Source organism: Macrotis lagotis, chromosome 5 (genome assembly GCF_037893015.1).
Source record: "Macrotis lagotis isolate mMagLag1 chromosome 5, bilby.v1.9.chrom.fasta, whole genome shotgun sequence".
In the NCBI taxonomy this organism is placed as follows: domain Eukaryota; kingdom Metazoa; phylum Chordata; class Mammalia; order Peramelemorphia; family Peramelidae; genus Macrotis; species Macrotis lagotis.
Genome location: NC_133662.1, coordinates 9,483,826 through 9,504,758, shown reverse-complemented (window position 1 = coordinate 9,504,758; position 20,933 = coordinate 9,483,826). Strand labels below are relative to the sequence as shown.

Here is a 20,933-nt window from a genome sequence, read left to right as displayed (position 1 = left end):
GGCCCGGGCAAGCCTCCACCCTGGGGACGTTGCTCCATCCTGGCCCTGCCCGGTGTCAGTTACCCTGGCTGGTCACTTCCGGCCGTCACAAATGGGGAGCAGAACCACTGAATCTTTTTTTTTTTTTTTTTTTTTCCTTTCTCAGAAGGGGAAAAAATGGTTAAGAGGGCAGGCACCAGAGCTCAGGCTGTAGAACAAATGATAATACAACCTTTTTGCATCACTTAATTGAATTACCGTGTGGTCGGTCAGTCGAGATGCACTTCTAGGTGCCAGGCACTTTGACCAGTGCTGGATATAAAGACAAAGGCCCTCAAGGAACAAAAATTGTGTAAACATGATCTATACAGTGTAAATGGAAGGTACTTTTAAGTCCAAAGGCAATGAGGTTGGAATCTACCACTATTACTTGTAACTGTACTCCTTTTTTGTGCTCTTGCCCCCCTCTCCTATTAAACTGGAATTCTCTTGATTTGCTGACCTTTTTCTAATCTTGTTTAGGAAATGGCTTTCATCATTTTTGATGCAAGTTAACTAACCCTTCCAAGGGTCTTGTTTCCTGATTCTGTAGTTAGATGTAATGAAAAATGCCTTCCAGCTCAAAATAGACCTGTGATCTGGATATTGCAAGTAACTTGAATCCATGAGAAGAAATTAGTTGGAGGTTATAGAAGACCTTAGGATGTTCACTACCTAAGGGAATCATAAAATCATAGATTTAGAGCTGAGTATATTGTCCAACCCTCTCATTTTTCAGATTAGGAAATGAGGCCCAGAAATTATCTTTAATTTATCCTTTTTATATCGTATTTGCTTCTTGTCTCCTCTCCCCTTGAGAGCAGGGATTGTTTTTTGTTTTTACTTTTTTGCCTTTCTTTATATCCACCATTTCATGACTAGTAGGTGATTTATAAATGACTAGTAGGTGATTGTTTACACTAACCAGAGAGGTTAGGTGACTAGTCCAAGGTCATATAGCTAACTTGACAGAACCAATATTAAAACCAGGTTTGCAGTCCAATTAATTGTTTTTTCAGTACACTGAAATACACTTGATCCTTAAAATATTCCAAGAGTTAAGTAGTGAAAATAACATTAATTAGCATTTCACAGGTTTGATCTAGTGATTTCATCAATATAGGAAACTTCAAGCATGGGAATTCCCTCCATGAAGGAAAGATCTCAATATCAATTTAGTCTTTTTTTGTTTGTTTGTTTTTTAGGTTTTTGCAAGGCAAACAGGGTTAAGTGGCTTGCCCAAGGCCACACAGCTAGGTAATTATTAAATGTCTGAGACCAGATTTGAACCCAGGTACTCCTGACTCCAGGGCTGGTGCTTTATCCACTACACTACCTAGCCACCCCAACTATGCCACCTAGCCGCCCCTCAATTTAGTCTTAAGAGTTTTCTAGGAGTACTAAGAGTTTAAATGACTTTAAGTCAGAACATTTGGTATGTTGGATGCAAGATTTTCATCAATCCTGGTCTTGTCGCCAGGTTTTGCTTTAATCTTTTTATCTAAGATGCCTCTTCTCCCCATTTTACAGATTAGGAAAATAAGGGTTTGAGAAATTGAGGTGACTTTTTCAAAATCAAAAAAAAACCTAGGAAAAGAATCAGTTTTATTCTAACTCCAATTCTCTTTGTATTTTATCAAGCTGCTATCCCAGCCTCAAGATACAGTCACAAAGGTTAGTTTCTAGTAGTAAAATCAATTTTATTTGCTGTTCATAGAACATACAAAGCAACAGACCCACCCTACACCCCAGCCCCTTGGGGGCAACAAACCCTTTAATCCTTATGGGGCCTACTTAATATGCCCCACTGAGTTGAATTATGTATGTGTGAGGTGGATATTGTCACCCCTACAGAGTACTATCCCCATCACTAGCCTTCTTTCTTTCCTAACCTCTTCCCTTGATTCAGTTCCCTGGTCCCAGTCAGCCATCACCTCCCAATTCCTGTTAATTTCTTTTCCAGGCCTTCTTATCACCAGCTTTAGTTTGACCTAGAGACTCCTAACTTCAGCAGTTAACTAGACTATTTCAATAAATAAGATAAAAAAAAAAAACTGTGGAGGCACATATCTCCTCTACAACATATAAATTAAAATAAATATTACATATACCCTTCTCCCACCATCACCTCCCACCCCTGGTGGGGATGGTACATAAATAAAAACTATAATATTACTACCTAGAAATGACTATTAATAAATTAATGCCTTTTCTCCCTGGCATCAATTTGCCAGGTCAAGTCTCTTTCTACTCTCCTTTTACTCCAGTTCTGGAATTTAGGCCCTGCAGTACATTCTTAGATTTTAGTGTTCTAAGTTCGTGAATGCCCCAAGCCCATTCTTAGCTCAGCAAACGCCCCTTTAGTACCCCTGGATTCTGTGTTTGAGTTTTTTGGTTGGTATAAGTTTGTGGCTTAGAAGGCTGCCGGGTGCTGTTGAAGGAAGACACTGATGTCCACGGTGTAGTCAGGAGGCTCTGACGTCAAGTTCTGGGACTCCACAACTGGAGGCGCTGGAGTGGGGTCGTTGGCGTGTTCTTCCAACACTGGAGACGCTGGACCTCCCTCCTCTGCCATCAAAATCTGACAAAAGACCACAGTGAGGAGGAGAAAGAGGATCCGTCTGGCCGGATTCGGGTCCTCTGCTGGTAGCTGGCGTCGAACCTAAGAAAGAACGTTATTACTACTTTTGCAAGAAAAGAAATTCAGACATCCAGTCGTCCCACCTTGTCCTTCCAGGTCTTCCTATTTTCTAGGTCCTGGAGATGAAACACTCACCATTCGAGGGTAGAGGACTCTGCGACTGCGCTTGCGGATTACCCTGTAGGCGATGCTGGAGCGGGCGGGTGGGTAAGAGGCAGGCTCCGGGAGGGGATCGAAAGTAAAGATCTCTGGCCCGGATATTCGCCGGGGCCCAGGGCTGGGGCCAGGGCCCGGGGTTGGGGCCAAGGTGACGGGCGCAGCAGGGGCCGAATCTCGATTGTGACACATGGTGTTTAAGAACTGGAGCTAGGAATGGAGACTATTTCTTAAGCCTAGCTAGTTATGAAGTAGGCTGGGCAGGACCGCCCCCACCATAACTTTGCTCTATTGGGTGACGGGGCAAAAGCAGGAGGAGGCAGGGAAATTCCTATGGGTTAGGCCAGGAGGAGTGAGATTACGCAATACCGGCACCCTCCGTGAGAGGAAATGTGGGGGAAGATTCATAACTGGAAGTGGGTGTGGGCACATGTCCCGACTTGTGGCTTCCACAAAAATTTAAAGATAAAAATACATAGTCATGTATAATCACGTAGTTACCTCAGTCATTATGGAGAATTACAAAATCAGGGAATTTGAAAGTTGGAAGGGACCTCAGTGGCCATCTAATGAAACACTTAACTAAAAGAATCTCCACTATAATATACCTTCTCACCCTCTTCTAGAAGACTTCCAAGGAGGGGAATTCCAAGGAGGGGATAAAATCTGAGATTTCTTCAATAGAATATTATAGATTGGAGAATAGTTAACTATGTGTGGCTCCTCCCTTGACAAAGCAACCTCTGGGATATTAAGTGAATTGTCAACTGACCCCACTTTATCTGTTGAAATCCAGATGACCATTCAACCCCGGGGGCTGAAGAAATAATCTGGTTTTGGTTTGAATTTTATGCTCTTTTCTCTAGATTAGTTTGCCCATTTAGATTGTAAAACCACATTCCTCATTTACCAGGGCTGGAATCGAGTTAGGATAAATGTGATTCTTGGGCCTTTTGCTTTTGCTTCAATCTCTGTAATTGATTGTGGCCCATTCCTCCAGAAACCTTTCTCTTCATACTTTGAGAGATCTCTGAAATTGATTTAAGTGGCATTTGTCCCACACATCTAATTATTAGGAAGTTTTTTCCTGACATAGTGCCTAAAACAGTCTCTTTAAAATTTCCACCCATTACTCCTGGTTCTGCCCTCTGAAGTCCAACAGAATAAGACTAATCTTTCTTCAACATGAAAATGTTTTGACTATTTGAAGACAATTATAACATTCCTCTCTTTTCTCCAGACTAAATATTCTAACTTCCTTTAATTTATCATCCTATTACTTAGACACAAAACTTTTCAATGTCCTTCTTAAACTGCGCCTCCTAGAAAATAGTAAGACTATTTATCACTGACATTTTTTTGGTTCCATTTCTTTGTAACATTTCTATGAATGCATTCTTAAGGTTTTTCTTTTCTTTTCTTTTTTTTTTTAGTTTTTGCAAGGCCATGGGGTTAAGTGGTTTGCCCAAGGCCACACAGCTAGGTAATTAAGTGTATGAGACTGTAATTGAACTCAGGTACTCCTGACTCCAGGGCTGGTGCTCTATCCACTACACCACCTAGAAGCCCTATTCTTAAGTTTTGTGATGTCAAAGAAAAGAATAAGGAATCCCCATGTGTAGTATTTTTTTCTGTTTATGACTATATGTTTACATCCATTGTTCAATGAACTTATTGAGTACTATGTTTGATATAGAAGGGATCCATAAACAGCATTATACAGTGGTGTTTCCAAAGATTTGAAATCAGTAGATCTAGATTTGAATCCCTTTTTCTATTTATTTGCTTATATGACCCTGGGTAAGTCATTTTTCTCTGTATCTCAATTTCTAAGTGGAGAGAGGAGAATTTATGAGCAGATAGAGAACATTATAAAATGCAAAATGAATAATTTTGATTACATTCAATTGAGACGATTTTGCTCAAACAAAACCAATACAATTAGAAGGAAAACAGAAAACTGGGAAACAATTTTTACCTCTAGTGTTTCTGAAAAAGGCCTCAATTCTAAAATAGAGCTATGAGTCAATTTTTTAAAAATACAAATCATTATTCCCCAATTGATAATTGATCAAAGTATCATTATCTGATGAAGAAATTAAAGCTATCTATTGTTATATGAAAAATGCACTGTCACTATTAATTAGAGAAATGCAAATTAAAACAATTCTGTGTACCTCCTCATATCTATCAAATTGTAAAGTTTCTTTTACTTCTATATCAATGATCCAGTGTTGTCTAAGTCTAAATTCTATGATCCTATAGAATACATAGGATACATATTATATCCTCTTGAGGGAGATAAGATATATCTATGTAATTATTAAAACAAGGCAATATAAGATGGGCATACATAATATATCTATGCCTATGGGTTATCTGTGTATATTTAATCTCTGTCCGTATAAGCTAGTGTATTTACTTCTGGATCTAGGATGACTCCAATGGAAATGGATAGACAAATACTATTCTATGCCTCTTGAACTTTGTTGCAGGTCAAAATAAGGAGAATAAAGATCTGATAAGTGATGAGAACATTCATGTGCAAATAGCCTTGTTCTTTGTTTAGTGTTACTGTATGGCTGTGTCCCTTTATGTCTTTTTTTCTGTGCTTCTACTTTTTCTCTCTGCATTTTATCCCTGAGTTTCTCTGCATATTTGTGAATATAGAATATCTTTCTGTGTGTTTCTCAGGATACCTGTTATATGTTGTTGTTTTCTGGGTTTCATATACACAGTACTCCTATGTCTTTGGCAAAAGCCAGTCCACAGGTCTTCCTGTAACCTGTGCATCTCATGAGATAGTAGAGTGATAGTCATTCTGTTATCCTTTGCCTTGTTAGACTACACCTGAAGTATTTTGTTAAGTTCTCATTGCCACAGTTTAAGAAGAACATTGAAAAATTGGGAGGTTATTCAGAAGGAAGCAATTAGGATAGTGTAAAAACTTGTCATTGTTCTATGAGCATTGATTGAAGAAAATGAGGATGTTTAGCCTGGAGAAGAAAAGACACAAAGATTTAGGTATCTTCAAGTATTTGAAGGGCTTTCATGGAGAGAAGGGATAAAATTTGTTCTGATTAGCTCCAGAGGACAGCTCTAAGTAGAAGGTGCAGAGAGACAAACTTAGGTTTGATGTCAGAAAAAACTTCTTAATAACTAGAGCTGTCCAAAAAGTACAGTGGATTGAATATAGAAATGGAAAGCTACTCCTCTGACAATTTTTAAACCGAAGCTGAATGACCTTTTCTTGAGAATGCTTTAGTAGGGGATTCTAACAGATGAAGTCTCTTCAAACTCTCTAATTCTGTTATTCTGTAAAAAAACTCAAAGCATCAATAGTAACTACTTAGACCACACCTGGAGCATTCAGAGCTAAGTCTCATAATTTAGGAGGGATATTGACAAATTACAGTGCAGAGGCAGAGTTTGGCCTTAATATCAAAACCATGTCCAGTAAGATAATGTTGAAGGAACTGGGGAAGGCTATACTAGAGAAGAGAACTGACTCAGAGGGGACATCATTTCTGTCTTCAGCTGCCAGGAAGGGTATCACTTGGCAGAAATATTAGATTAATTTTGTTTTAGCTCCTGATGTTAAAATTAAAATCAATGACAAATTGTTCATGAAATATATTAAGAAGAAAATGCTAGAAAGGCAATTAAATGAGAACAGTGCATCTGGAAGCATGTGAATGAAGGAAAAAAGAAATGAAGGAAAGCTAGAATGTTTTTCTTTCTTTCAACCATTATTCATAATCTGGATGAATTTAGCACTCTGAAAGATGGATGACAGAGTAAGAATCCAAAATGATTGGTCTCCAAAGGGTTGAAACAATGGGCCAAACTTAATAAGATGGCATTTAAAAAGTATAACTATAAAGTCCTACATATTGGTATTTAAGAATAAATATCACAAATGAGGAGAGGGTTGAGGAGGAAAAGAAAGGTGACTTGATAGCACTTTTTTTTAGTGTTTTTTTTTTTTTGCAAGGCAATGGGGTCAAGTGGCTTGCCCAAAGCCACACAGCCAGGTAATTATTAAGTGTCTGAGGTCAGATTTGAACTCAGGTACTCCTGACTCCAGGGCCGGTGCTTTATCCACTGTGCCATCTAGCTGCCCCTGTACCATCTAGCTGCCCCAACTTGATAGCATTTTATGTGAAAAAGAGCTAGGTTGTTTTGGGGGAGAGGACAAGGGGCTTCAAGTTCTCTGAGTCACTATGGCTTAGGAAAAAGAGCTCTGGACTTAAAAGTACAATCCTGTTCTCTTCCTCCTTTTCTAGGTCTGAGCTTCCCTATCTGTGAAATAAAGGGGTTGGACTAGATGACCTCCGAGGTTTTTTTCCTGTTCTAAAATCATGTGATTCTAGAAATTGCAGGAGGTTGATTTAACAATTATTATAAATGTCCAATAACAGAACCAGCTGCTTTGGGATGTTTTATTAAGCTATTCCTCATTAGAGATAGAGCTGGGCAAGATTTGGGCAAGATTTGAAAATGCATTTGAAAACTGCACTCCCATATTTTATTTCCTCTTATGAGAATCTGAATATAGATTTATTTTAAGAATCTACACACTAAAATAACATGGAGGTAGAGTTTTGGGGGGATTATGTACAGTTATTAAAAAAAGATATTAGCAAAGATCTTTCCTGAATGTTGTACCCTGAATTTTCCTACTTTGCCTTATCCCTAGTTCTTATCCTAAGTCTGATTGGAAGAGCTCCCACTGAGGCCAGATGATCATGAATAAGGATGTTATAAGTTGATTCATATGTTGTATGGTGTTATAAATGACTTGAGAATACTTAGTCCAGAGTGATTAAAATGGTTTTTATTAAGATATCTTAACAAAATGGCACACCTCCCTCATGGTGGGAGAGAGGAGTGAACAAATCCCAAAATACAAGTGCTTTTATGCACTTTGAAAGGCTTTGTTTCTGTCCTACATGCCAATCATAGCCTGGGGTTATTGATTCCTATACATTTCCCCACCCTACTCATTATACTAGTGAGCAAGAACAGTTTGGGTATTCACACTCTTGTGGAACCCAAACATCCACATTTTCCTCACAATTTCCCCCTTTTCTTTTATAATAGGAATTTGGGGTTCTGTACCTTATTAATGATTTTTTTTTTAGGTTTTTGCAAGGCAAACAGGATTAAGTGGCTTGCCCAAGGCCACACAGCTAGGTATTAAGTGTTATTATTATTAAGTGTCTGAGATCTGATTTGAACCCAGGTACTCCTGACTCCAGGGCCGGTGCTTTATCCACTACGCTACCTAGCTGCCCCTTATGATTTCTTTCTTAAATCACAACCCTTGTTACTGACATAACTACTGACTTTTCATCTATCAAGATTTTTACTTCTTCATTATCAGAGACATGAACCTGTCCTATTTTCCAGGTTTGTGTGGGAGCACATGTCAACTTTTTGATGTTTTTTTTTTTTTACTATTGACATCTTTCTTGATAGATTCAATTCATCACGAACTCCTCCTTCTCTAATCACCAGATTTGTTTGCATGACTTAGCCAGCCAGCAAGTCAAGGCCCTAGCTGTCTGATAGTTTTTCCACTACAGCTTAGAATCTAATCAGGATATAAATTGGGGTTCCATAGCCCCAACTGTGCCCAGATCCTTAAGTCTAGATAACAATTCTCTGACCAACTCTTTGGACAAATGGGTGTAGGCAGTAGTCTCACAAATCCAATAATGTCTCTTTAGTGTTGATTGGTCTTCCAGGAATATAGTTTCCCAATTTCAACAAATGGATAATACTGTTCATCCTTACTTCCAAGGGGCCCTCCTAAATAAGCCATATAATCATCATGATAATAGGTAAATTTCCAAAGTTGCTATACCTCCTTCCACTGGCAAGTTTTTATACCAATGTCTTTAGATAGGTCTTCCTGGCTCTAAAATTGATCAAAATAAATCCCTGATTTTGTGCCATTGGACCAATCCCAAGATAGCTAATATATATCTAGTGATATTCCTTTAATTATTTTTCTTGCAAATGGTCATTTCCACACTGTTCTTGCAAGTCCATACTAACTCATAATCACAGTTTCCTTTAAAAAGTCCTCTAGTTTGTACATCTTTACAAGGGATCCAGGTACTATCATTATATCTCACATGAGTCTCAGTCACCTATCTCTTTAAGTTGTACAGTCCAGAATATATGTACCCTGCTTCTGGACATGTCCAGACATTTGCTACTCCCCAAGAAAATATCCTGGCCAGATTGTTATAAACAGTAGTCACCCTGAACTGACTCAGGGTACATATGCCACTAGTGTTTCTCTCCTCTGGATCAGAATCCTGTGCCACAGTGCAGTTCTGACTAGGGACTGAGAATCTAGACTGGGGGGCTGGCACCCAAGGCCAATTCTCAAACTGCTATGGACTACCACAAGTCCAACAGTTAGCCACACCAAAAGACTGGGCATGGATTCCCTCTGACCATTACTAAAACCCATTGACTAAATCAGAGCTAGGACTCACCCTAGATGGGATATACAGACTCATGTAGGATATAATCATGCCACCCAATAATCTCCCTCCTTTTCTCTCAATGGAGAACATCTTCACCCTGCCTCTCCTCCTCCTTTCTATAAGGAGAGGGGCATAAGTAGGGGTATCACACTTACAGAATCAAGGGGAAGATCCAGATACAGATCCCCTGACTACCCAATACATACACATAGGTGAGAGATGGTAGAGATGAACTGGTCAAGTGTCTCTCCTCTCTTCTCTTCTATTCTTCCCTGGAGAGGTCAATGTCTTTCTGCATCTTCTGAATCTGTTCCCAAAAAGACCTCTCCAGCTCAGGTGACCAGTTGAGACCTTGTCTTCTGGTAAAGAAACTGCTTAACATTTTACCCAGATCAAAACACATGTTTTAAGCACAGGACAATGAGATTTTGGAGCTTATTACAATTTACATTTTGCCTTATTGCCATACTGGGGCACATATTTTACTTTAATACAATAAAACTTCCATTAGTGTTTTATTCATGAGCAAACTCCCAATGAGAATAATCACATTGACTTAAGCTTGTGACATATACCTTCAACAATCATCTTAGTTCAAAGAGTACCCAGCAAAAGGTTTAAAAATAAAACAATCTTAATCTTTGCTCTCATTACAATAATGACTCAAACATCCTTAACCAAAATTATTTTTTTTCCAAAATATTCCCATATTTTCCTTTTCCTGGTGTACTTATCTGCCTCACATCCTTTCTTTAAACTAGACCCTGAAATTGTAGTTATGCTAAGAATTTCCTATTCTTCTTACCTAAATATCCCCTCTAAATAAAAATTAAGGAAACTTAATTCCTATCTTAACATGTAACTGATAGCAGGTGTCCGAGCCACACACTTTACCTATTTCTGGCTATTAGATCCAATTCGCCTAAAACTTCTTTTTCTGGTTTGCTTAGTAACTATAAGGATCCAGGACATTAAAGGAAAATTCCTTTATAGATATAAATATTGAATGTCAGTGTCCAGGCAGAGGTCATGTGGGTAGACAAATGTCTTAGGCCAGATTTATTTTTCCAGGTGAGACATTACCCAAATGTCATTTTTGGGGAATCAAGTCAAAAGGGTCCAACCTCAGGTCATACTGAGAAGCCATTCCTTTGACTGTACATCCCTGTCACCTGAAGTGTTTAGCCCTTTGGCTTCCTTAGCTCCAAGAACATGACATTGACCCAGTTGTACTTCCTTTTTGCTGAACATCCTGGTATCTGACTTAAAAAGAGAAAATTGATTAAAAGTCCCATGATCTAAAATAGTTGTTTTACCTAATTAGAACTTCAAGTGAATACAATTCACTAAATTCCAATTGTAGTCTTAATGGGGTCCCAATTAATGAAACCTCTACCTAAAGCTCTGAATATCTTTCCTGGGTCTTTACTAAAACCAGGTATTCTAATTATGGCCCTAGAGGTCTCATTTTCCACCTCTTACTAGAGACATCCCTTTGTCTGAAATCATATCTACTCTTATCTATAAATAAAGATGTTGTATCAGATTCCCCTTGGTAGAGAACCCTCCTTCTAGCCTTTTGTATTTTACAACAAATAAACACCTCCTTTGTCCAGGAGATCAAACAGAAAAATCTCAAATTATTTTGTGTTTATCTTTCTTATATTACATGGTGCTTTTACTTCAAATCAAACAATCACAACTTTGGAATATATATATTTCCAATTCACTTATATAGCTAGAAATATCTAAACTTGTTTAGCTACTACCATACTTAACATACAAATTATTTTTCTTTTTGCAAGGCAATCGGGGTTACATAGCTAGGTAATCATTAAGTATCTGAGGTTGGATTTGAACTCAGGTCCTTCTGTCTCCAGAACCAATCACTCTGCCACATGACTTCCCCCTAACATACAAATTACCTTTCAGACATCTTTAAAACCATTAGAACATCTTAGGTAGCTTTTATATTTCCAACATGTGTTATTAATTTCAACATAATAGAACAGCAATAAGAATAATACACAAATTACATTATTCATGAACCCACAGATCTATCCCAGATGGAGTCATAATTTTTTTATATTGCCCTTATTGCCCTTCAAAGCAATCACATGTTAATCCCAGGCTTTAACAATATAGTATTTAAATAACATATATATTCACAAGAGATATCCAAATATAATCTCTTTGCAGTTATGAAAGAATATCATATAACTGATAAATAATCTTATTCATCAATAAGTTATCTTACTGTGAGGCCACACAATTGCTATTTGTTCAGAGGCCCACTTCCCATGTCAGCTCTCTGCAGTTACCGAGAGAGAAGTCCACATTCTTGATTTTTTAAAAATTCAACATACATTGTTAATATACATAAGATTCTAACTCAATTTAGGGTTCAAGACTTAACAAGATGGAATCAAGACTACCACTTGTCCAACCCACCACCCCCTTCCCCCAACCCAGGGAGAAAGCATGGGATCTTTCCCATATACTCATAGGGATAAGAAATCTTCCCTCCTATAACTTCTCAGTCTTTCCCTTAAAAGTTCTCTCTTAAACTCTTCTGAACTGTCCTCAAACCACAGCTTTTTCTCTTTAAGAACCCCCCTCCTCTTTTATCTTTAACTCTACACACCAGCATACTGGCACATTGAGGGAGGAACTGATTTCCATGTGGGGGATGCTGCATACCTATTTCCTTCTCCCCCACCTTCTGAAACTCCTCAGCCCACAGTTTAGAACTTAAATACTCCTAATACCCCAGAAATGTCTAACACAGACACTTATGCAAGACAGGACATAGAACAAACATACCCTCTCCAGTGAGAACATTCCAACTCACTCACACAGTACTGGATCCAATCAGCTTCCTTCTGGCTTCCTTGGTTTCCAGTTACTGATGGAAATTCTTGGAGAGAGAATCCAAATCCCCTTCCTTGAGGTTACCCTAGTATCCTCTGGCCTCTCCTTCATGGAGGACTTCTCAGCTAGTTCAGGGTGGTTCTGGCCACCAATGCCATCCTAGAAATCACCCCTTTCCTGAGGTTCTACCCCCAGACATTCTAATCATTCACTCTGCTCCAAACCCTAAGTCAATCTTCACAGGAATCTCTGAGATATTTCCCCAGCAAAGAAGAACAAGAAAGTGGGCTTGAAATCAAGCCATTTTTATGCATTATTTTCTTGTGTTCTTTCTGGAAAATATCAGGAAAAGAGATTTGCATTAAAACCTTGAGATGTGCCTCCAAATTGTTATAATTGGCTTGAGGATAATTAGTCCAGAGTGATTAAAATGGTTTTTATTAGGATATCTTAACAAAATGGCACCCCTCCCTCATGGTGAGAGAGAGAGGGGTGAGGAAATCCCAAAATACCAGCATTTTTTTTTTTTTAGGATTTTGCAAGGTAAAAGGGGTTAAGTGGCTTGCCCAAGCCCACTTGGCTAGGTAATTATTAAGTGTCTGAGACTGGATTTGAACCCAAGTACTCCTGACTTCAGGGCTGGTGTTTTATCCACTGCACCACCTAGCCACATCAATACAAATTCTTTTATGCACTTTGAAAGGCTTTGTTCCTGTCCTATATGCCAATCATAGGCTGGGGTTACAAATCTAATTGATACATTGGTTCCTATACATTTCCCCATCCTGCTCATTATACTAATGAGCAAGAACAGCTAGACTTCCTTGAGTATTGGCAAAGGAGAACGTCAAGTCTAAGTTAACTTAAAAAGGTAAGGCAGTTTTTGATCAAATGGAGGCTAAATCTTTTATCTTAACTCAGTGCCTACCCATTGGCAACAATGTATGCAGACCTTAGTCTTTGTAATATAAACTATGAATACTTCCTTCACATTCTTGTGGAACCCAAACACCCACATTTTCCTCACTAATGGGGAGTTGGACCAAGTGACTTCTTTCTAGCTCTAATAGTCTCTGATTTTGACATCCCTCATCCAAATCTTTCTTTTTAGTTTTTTTTTGCAAGGCAAATGGGGCTAAGTGGCTTACCCAAGGCCACACAGCTGGGTAATTAGTAAGTGTCTGAGGCTGGATTTGAACTCAGGTACTCCTGACTCCAGGGCCTGTGCTCTATCTATTGTGCCACCTAGCCACCCCCACCCCTATCTAAATCTACAGAAAGTACTTAGTTGCAAAAAGAATCACCCTGTACTATAAAGGGTGTACATATTTTTACTCCTCTGCCATGTGCATACTGCAGAGGCAACCTCATAATCATTCCAATTTCAGGCAGACACTTTCTTGGTCTACATGTACATATAAAGGCATAGAATGCCAGGAGCTAGAAGGATTCTTAGAGATCATCTTGTTCAACCTCATTTTATAAATGAGGAAACTGGGACTACAGAGTTTTATAGACTCATTACTGGCAAAGAATAGTACTAGAGTTAAGTCTTTTGACTTCTAAGCCAGGAATCATTCCACCATACCAGATTCACTTATTTTTTGTTACACACATTCCCTTTCACCTTCTTACCTAATCTACTCTCTTTATACCTCTTCTTCAGACTCTTTCACAAACACATAACACATTTCTTCCATATATAAAGACACAGTACTCCTATAAATACACTTTTCCCCAGCCTATTACACATCTTCTTTTCTCATACATTCCTGTTCCTTATATAATCATGCACAAAAACAGTTAGGATATATAAACACCCACATTTCTTCTTCAAAAGCACACATATAAACCACAGACATAGTACCCCAAAACACATACACACTGTTTGGGCATCTCTGTGTGGGTAGAGGAGTGGGATAGATGTGGGTATGTGTATCTGTGGGGTATGAGTATGTGTGTTTGAATGACCCTGGGTTGATCTCAGGACACATCAATATAAAGACAGAGAAAAACAGACCTGAGGGATAGGATTTAACAATAGCAGAAACCTATCTGTGTTGTCAAATATTAAGCATTGAACTTGTGTTTAGTAAGAAAACATAGTTTTGAATGCTATCTACTCCATTGTTAGTATGGGCAAGTCCTTTTCCACTTCTGTGATTCAGTTTCTTCTGTAAAATAAAGGGGGGAAAGGATGGGTAGGGTAAATTACATGACTTCTAATATCCCTTCCCGTCCTAAAATTCTATGATCCTATAAACCAGCTTGTATCTTGGTAGGAGAAAAGTAGACAACAATTCATGACTCTTGTTTAGGATGGAAAATTTCTCCAGGGCATTAAGAGAGGGAGGGAAAATTAAAAGGGAATTTCCGGTCACAGATCCCAGTCCTCTGCCCCATCCCTCTCCAACATCTGCAAAGGACTGTCCCAGCTCAGCTTGTTCAAATGGATCTCCTAGCTAGACAGGCCTCCTTAATTCTTCCTACCACCTCTTTAGCCTGAAGAGAACCTTCCTTGTGGGGTGAGCAGGAACTGAAACACTCAGGAATCTAAATCTTAAACCTTTGGCTGCTCTCCATCCTCTACTTCCTAACTCCCTCAAAGATGTAGATATCCAATAGCCCCTTCCCACCCATCTCTTGCCCCTATCCAATGTCTCAGTACCACTTTCTCATACAGGAAGAGAAGGAGAGGTTGAAAATGAATCATTAAGCATATTTGTGGGGGTGGGGAGTGTAGGGGTGAGCTATTGTATGCACCAGGAAGCACTGAGAAGGCCTGAGTCTGGTTTGCACTACTCTGATCTTAGTAATACAGGTCCATAGATTTCCACATTCTGCCATGGCTCCCTTGTTTCTTCTTCATCTTCATGAAGCAACCCTTTTGTTCTCCCTTTCTTCTATATTTTACCTTGTCTCAACTCAGGCTTTTGTACTTCTTTGCTCTTTAGAGATCTCGGTATCCCCTCCTCCAGAAGCCTTTGTAATCTGCTCCCCTGCTCTCATCTGTGTGTTCCTATGCTGCTTCCTATTGATGCAGAGAACCACAGGAATAGAGAATATTGAAATTAATTGGAAACAACATTTTGTAAATCTTCACTCTTCCTCTACCACTCTGTTAAAACACTCTGTCTTGACCTCCAATCTAATTTTGGCCTTGTTGTCATGGGTAAGGCAAGCTAAGTTATTGCAGTGGATGAAACAACATCCAAGACCACCCAGACTGAAATCCATAGATCCTCCCCAAAAGGGAAACTCTCCAGTGTGAGACTTGGGCAACTCCCAAGTCACCACCTCTTCCCATGGACCCTGAGGGTGAATTTAAGGAGATTTTGGGCAAGGCTCACTTTCTTGCTCAACTACTTATCCAACTTCTGCTTAACCTAGTAACAGGCCTGCCAAGATTAATTAGCAATCCACCTGGCTTTTTTTTTAATCTATTCTTAACTTCTCTATCACTTTCTTTTGTGTTATAACTTCTTTCTTTAAATAAATTTCTATTTTTCTTTTTACACTTGCATTCCTGGGTCAAGTAGTGATTCATCACAGTGGAATATCAAATTCACAGCAACACTATGACTTCTTTACAACTTTGTTGTAATCTTGGGAGTCTACCTGTCAAGTTCTTCTTCTCAGTGGGAAGGAAATATAGAATCAGAGTTAAACTGTATTGAAACAGACATTGGTGAGTTGAGGGAACCAATTTTCTACAAAGCTCATTTATGGAACAATGGGTCACTACTGGGGTTTGATAAGAAAGAAGAGCTGGGAGACAAGATTAGAATTTCTTAGGGGGAATTGGGAAAGGAGAAGTAGTGAATAAGAGAATCTAAGGAAAGGGAAACTGATACCTTGGGGAATGTATAACTGGGGTTATAGAAATCATGGAGGATAGAGGAAAGGGGTGAAATCATGGAACAAAGATTGCAAAACTCAAGGAGTTGGTGATGGGGATGAAGAAGGTGGGGAGACAAAGGATTGAAGAACAATAAATATCTTGATGGTTAACTGGGAATATTGTGCACACTGGTTTTTGTTTCCATATCAGATAGGTTTCATGTCTTAAAAAATAAATTTATTTTCTTTTACTTTATTAAAATCTTCTCGCTCCCAATGAGCCTAAACAAAAACAAAAACAAAAACAAAAACAAAAAAAAAAAAAAAAAAAAAGAAAAGTAGAATCCCCATCATAAACATTCATAGTTCAGGGAAACAAATTCCCACATTGGCCTTCGTGGCTTTTTCTACTTTTAAGATTCTAATTTACAATAAAACTATTCTCAGTCTTTTTTTTTTTTTGCAAGGCAGTGGGATTAAATGGCTTGCCCAAGGTCACACAGCTAGGTAATTATTAAGTATCTGAGGTCAGATTTGAACTAAGGTACTCCTGACTCCAGGGCAGGTGCTCTATCCACTGCACCACCTACCAGCCACAGTATCCTCAGTCTTGATTGAAGCAAAAGAGAAGAATTTTCTACCCCTGCCCCTTCCAGTCATCTTTTTTCCAGTTATAACTTTATAAATGAGGATTATAAATGATTATGTGGGTGTTTGGGTTCCACAATCATGGTATATATGGTATATAGCCTATGTGTTAAAGAAGGAATTCTGAGTTCTGGAATCATGAGGTGCCCTCAGTGTCAGCTCATTTGAGATAAAGGTCAATCCATGGTCACTCATTCTCAGATTCAAGAGAATGGGAGATGCACAAGCATCTGGGGGCTCTCAGTGATTAGATATGTTATGACCATTAGAAATACAGTGTTTCTGTACCCTGGGAATCAGCACAGCACAGTCAGATCCTGCCAGTATGCAACTTCATCTAGAGAGGAGTGTACAGACTTGACTGATAAGAACCTAGGAATCTCTATACTCTTATTGACATTCTCTTCCTATCCTAACTATGCCATTCTACATTTCTTTAGGCTCCCTTCTCTGATTTGTCTTTCCTCCATACTGTGAAGTTAAGAGATTCCCATGACTGATCCCTTTTTTTACAAAGACTGAGAATCCATTCACATTTCTCTCTAAGTGATTAGAAGCAGGACTCAGAGGCTCGGTCTGACCTCTCCCACTACTAGTTTAGCTATGGTGTATGTGGTATGAAGATTGAAGTTGAGAAAAAAGGAGTGTGAAAGGGAGCCAAACCGGGGGAGCTGTATGGGTAGTTTTCTTGGAAGGGAAAAGGTGGTGACTCAGAGCCAAGTTAGGGAAAAATTGAGCTCAGTTACTCCCTCTCTGCCCTGCCTGACTTTGGCTATGAGCTCATGAAAGAGGAAGCTGTGTCTGGCCAGAGAATGACAGGTCAGAACTCTCCTTTCTAATTGTTTTTGTCTGTAGACTCATGGGCCCCCTGAGGCCTTAGAACGTCAGCAGTTGCTGCTCTTTTGGCATGCAATTGTGACCCCTTGTCCTCTCTATGAATATGAGGAAAAGAGGCGTCATTTTTGTCCCAATCTTGAAGCTGCTTTTTGCTCAAATGAAAGGCTCCAAACAGAGCATTAAGTACGACCACCAGTCCTTTCCATTCTCTCCATGTATTTCAGCCCTCAGGACTTAAGTTTTCTGATGTGACTGCTAAAATGACTACCCAGAAACCTGAGTTAATTAAACCTGAGTTAATAGCTGGGAGCTGGGACCTTTATCTCAAATGAGCTGCCATTGAGGTTACCGAATTCCTTCTTTAACACATAGCCTATATATCATACAAAGTTATAACTGGAAAAAGAGATGATTGGAAGAGGCAGGGGTAGAAAATTCTTCACTTTTGCTTCTTTTAGACTCATGTAGTTAGAAGCAGTGGGTTGGAGCTAAACTGAGCAGCTTAGATACCTTTGGACTTTCTCTAATGAATCCGGAACAATATTAAGGGCTGCCAGCTTACCTAGGACTTCAAGAACACAGGACATTCCTCTCTAGGAAAGAGGGATGTTATTTTAGTAAAAGTAATGACTGTGGTAAATGGGACAGAATCCCTGATTCTGATGAATTAGATATTTGAGTGGTGGAAATGTTTTGGTTTTTTTTTTTAGTTTTTTTTACAAGGCAAATGGGGTTAAGTGGCTTGCCCAAGGCCACAAAACTAGGTAATTATTAAGAGTCTGAGACCGGATTTGAACCCAAGTACTCCTGACTCCAAGGCTGGTGCTTTATCCACTATGCCACCTAGCCGCTGGTGGAAATGTTTTTACAAGTTGGTTGATGATTTTTATTTATCTTGTAAAGCTTATTAATGAGCAAGACAACCCTTTCACAATAGGTTGTCAGCAGGCTTGTATACAGACCTATAGCACTTCATATTTAAAATCTGATCTTTGTATTCTTTATCCTCTATATCTGGAATTTGATCCCTTCTCATCTGTATGGCTTAGAATTCCTAGTTTTGTTCAAATGTTTTTTCCTACATGAAACTTTTTCTGGTTCTCCCAGCTACTAGTTTGCTTCTCTAAAAATTACTTTGTATTTATATTTTTTATGTTTCTTATGTACTTATATATGTATGTATGTTATTTCTCTTATGGAATGTAAGCTCCACTGAGACAGGGAATGCTTCTTTTTTGTATTTCTACTCTCATTGCTTAGCACATTAAGCAAGAGTTTCATTTGATTGATATATCCAAGGACTTTCAGTATGTCTAGAGAAACAGAACCAATTGTTTTTTTCAGGAAGTTGACTTAGAATTATTTCCAGAGGAAAACAGAAAGGGGGCATTAAAGTTAATCAATAAATATATGAATGCAAGGCCAGGACTGGGGAAGCAGGATGTGGAAATAAATCCCTTCATGGCCCAAGGGATCATTTTCCCATATATTTCTCCTCCAGTACCCCTAGCACAGTGGACTACATATAGTCTTAATATATTTCAATGGATCCTTGACTTCATTCCTTTATATATTCTTTGCAGTGAAGCAGATCATGAATATACAAATTAATATATATATAGCTTCTCTTCTGATCTGATTATTGTTCAAACTCTTTCATTATTGGAACTAAATATTCTCCAGAATGTTCTCCAGAACAGTTCTCTAGTCATGTTACATTTTTTTTAAGTTTTTGCTAGGCAATGGGGTTAAGTGGCTTGCCCAAGGCCACACAGCTAGATAATTATTAAGTATCTGAGGCTGGATTTGAACTCAGGTACTCCTGACTCCAGGGCCAGTGCTCTATCCACTGCACCACCTAGCCACCCCTCCAGAACAGTTCTCTAGAAGTGACTACTCAACCTGTTGGAGGCATTTTTCTAACATTTTATGAAATACAGCAAAAAATAAAAATAACTAAAGATTTTATTTTGCATTTTTTTCTTACTTTTGGTATCTTTACCAAGTTTATTTCCAATTGAAACACTGAGTCTGCCCATCTGTTTATCCTTGTTCTCCATTCAAAAGTAACTCAATGGGGCGGCTAGGTGGCGCAGTGGATAAAGCACCTGGAGTCAGGAGTACCTGGGTTCAAATCTGGTCTCAGACACTTAATAATTACCTAGCTGTGTGCCTTGGGCAAGCCACTTAACCCCATTTGTCTTGCAAAAACCTAAAAAAAAAAAAAAAAGTAGCTCAACTTCTTTCACCATTAAACATTTTAGTTAACTAATCCTTCTTGCACTTAGATCATTGTTGAAAATATTCTACAGTTTACTTAACTTCACCATTTTGCTCTTCTTTGTCCTTTAGGCCATTTGCAATTTTAATTCAGTGATAGTATTTTTTAGGTTTTGAAAGTCTACAATTAGTTAACAAACATGCTTAATGCACTTATTATAATAATGCACTTATCATATGCCAAGCACTATGCTAAGCACTATGGGAACAGAGTTCCTGTCTTTAATGGGGTTCACAATATAATTAGAAGGACATCATATAAATAACAAAATACCCCCAAGTTATGTATGGAAAGTAAAGGGGGAAAGCACTTGCAGATGGGAGCATCAGTAAAAGGTAGGATATGAGATAGATCTTGAAGGCAGCCAAGGAAACTCAAGAGATGAAGGTGATGAGGGAGGGCATGGGGACAACCAGTATAAAGGCAAGAAGAAAGGAAATGAGTGTACTCTCTGAGGACCAGCAAGTAGGTTGGAAGGAATTAACATGTTAGAAGACACTAGAAAAGTAGAATGGGGCCCAGTATTAAAGTGGATCTTTATTTTGGATCCTAGGGGTAATAGTGATTTCATGTTTGTTGTATAATGGATGACAATCAGATTTTTGTGTTAGAAAAATCACTTTGACAGCACTATCATACATATCTTGGGGGTATCTTCTCAATATTCCTTGTATGTTCCCACATCAGTAGATGTATTCATGCTAATATTCAGTTTTGTTATCAGAAAGAAGTAGAACTAGGAGAGAGTAGTATTACAAAAATCTAAAGAGGAGAGACTATTCAAAAGATGATCAACTGATATAGAGAAGTCAAGAAAAATGAGAATTGAGAAGATTTGATAATTAAGAGATCACTGATAACAAAACTGGATATTAGCATGAATACATCTACTGATGTGGGAACATACAAGGCATATTGAGTGTTATAAATGGCTTGTGAATACTTAGTCCTGAGTGATTAAAATAGTTTTTTTTAATTAAGATATCTTAATGGCAAACCTCTCTCAAGGTGGGAGGGGATAAGAAATACCAACAATGTTAGATCTTTTATGCAGTTTAAAAGGCTTTTTTGCTTGCCCCTTCATGCCAAATTTTGGCTGTAGGATCTTTCCCTTTAGCTTTCCCTTTCACTTTAAGTC

At 38.6% G+C, this 20,933-nt stretch overlaps 1 protein-coding gene across 1 annotated transcript; it reads right to left on the bottom strand.

Annotated features, from left to right (window-relative positions):
* Positions 1-85: 85 nt before the first annotated feature.
* IER3 (immediate early response 3) lies at positions 86-3,076 on the bottom strand. Its single transcript, XM_074236759.1, has 2 exons — positions 2,795-3,076; positions 86-2,680 (listed from the first exon to the last, which is right to left on the bottom strand). The coding sequence occupies exons 1-2, from the start codon at positions 3,005-3,007 to the stop codon at positions 2,432-2,434; spliced, it is 462 nt and encodes a 153-aa protein (XP_074092860.1). The 5' UTR covers positions 3,008-3,076; the 3' UTR covers positions 86-2,431.
* Positions 3,077-20,933: the final 17,857 nt, after the last annotated feature.

Excerpts from the sequence above, each read along its gene's own strand:
- IER3 (XM_074236759.1), bottom strand. The coding sequence starts at position 3,007 with ATGTGTCACAATCGAGATTCGGCCCCTGCTGCGCCCGTCACCTTGGCC. Across the intron at positions 2,681-2,794 it reads GAGTCCTCTACCCTCGAATG|GTTCGACGCCAGCTACCAGC; the intron begins GTGAGTGTTTCA and ends GTTCTTTCTTAG.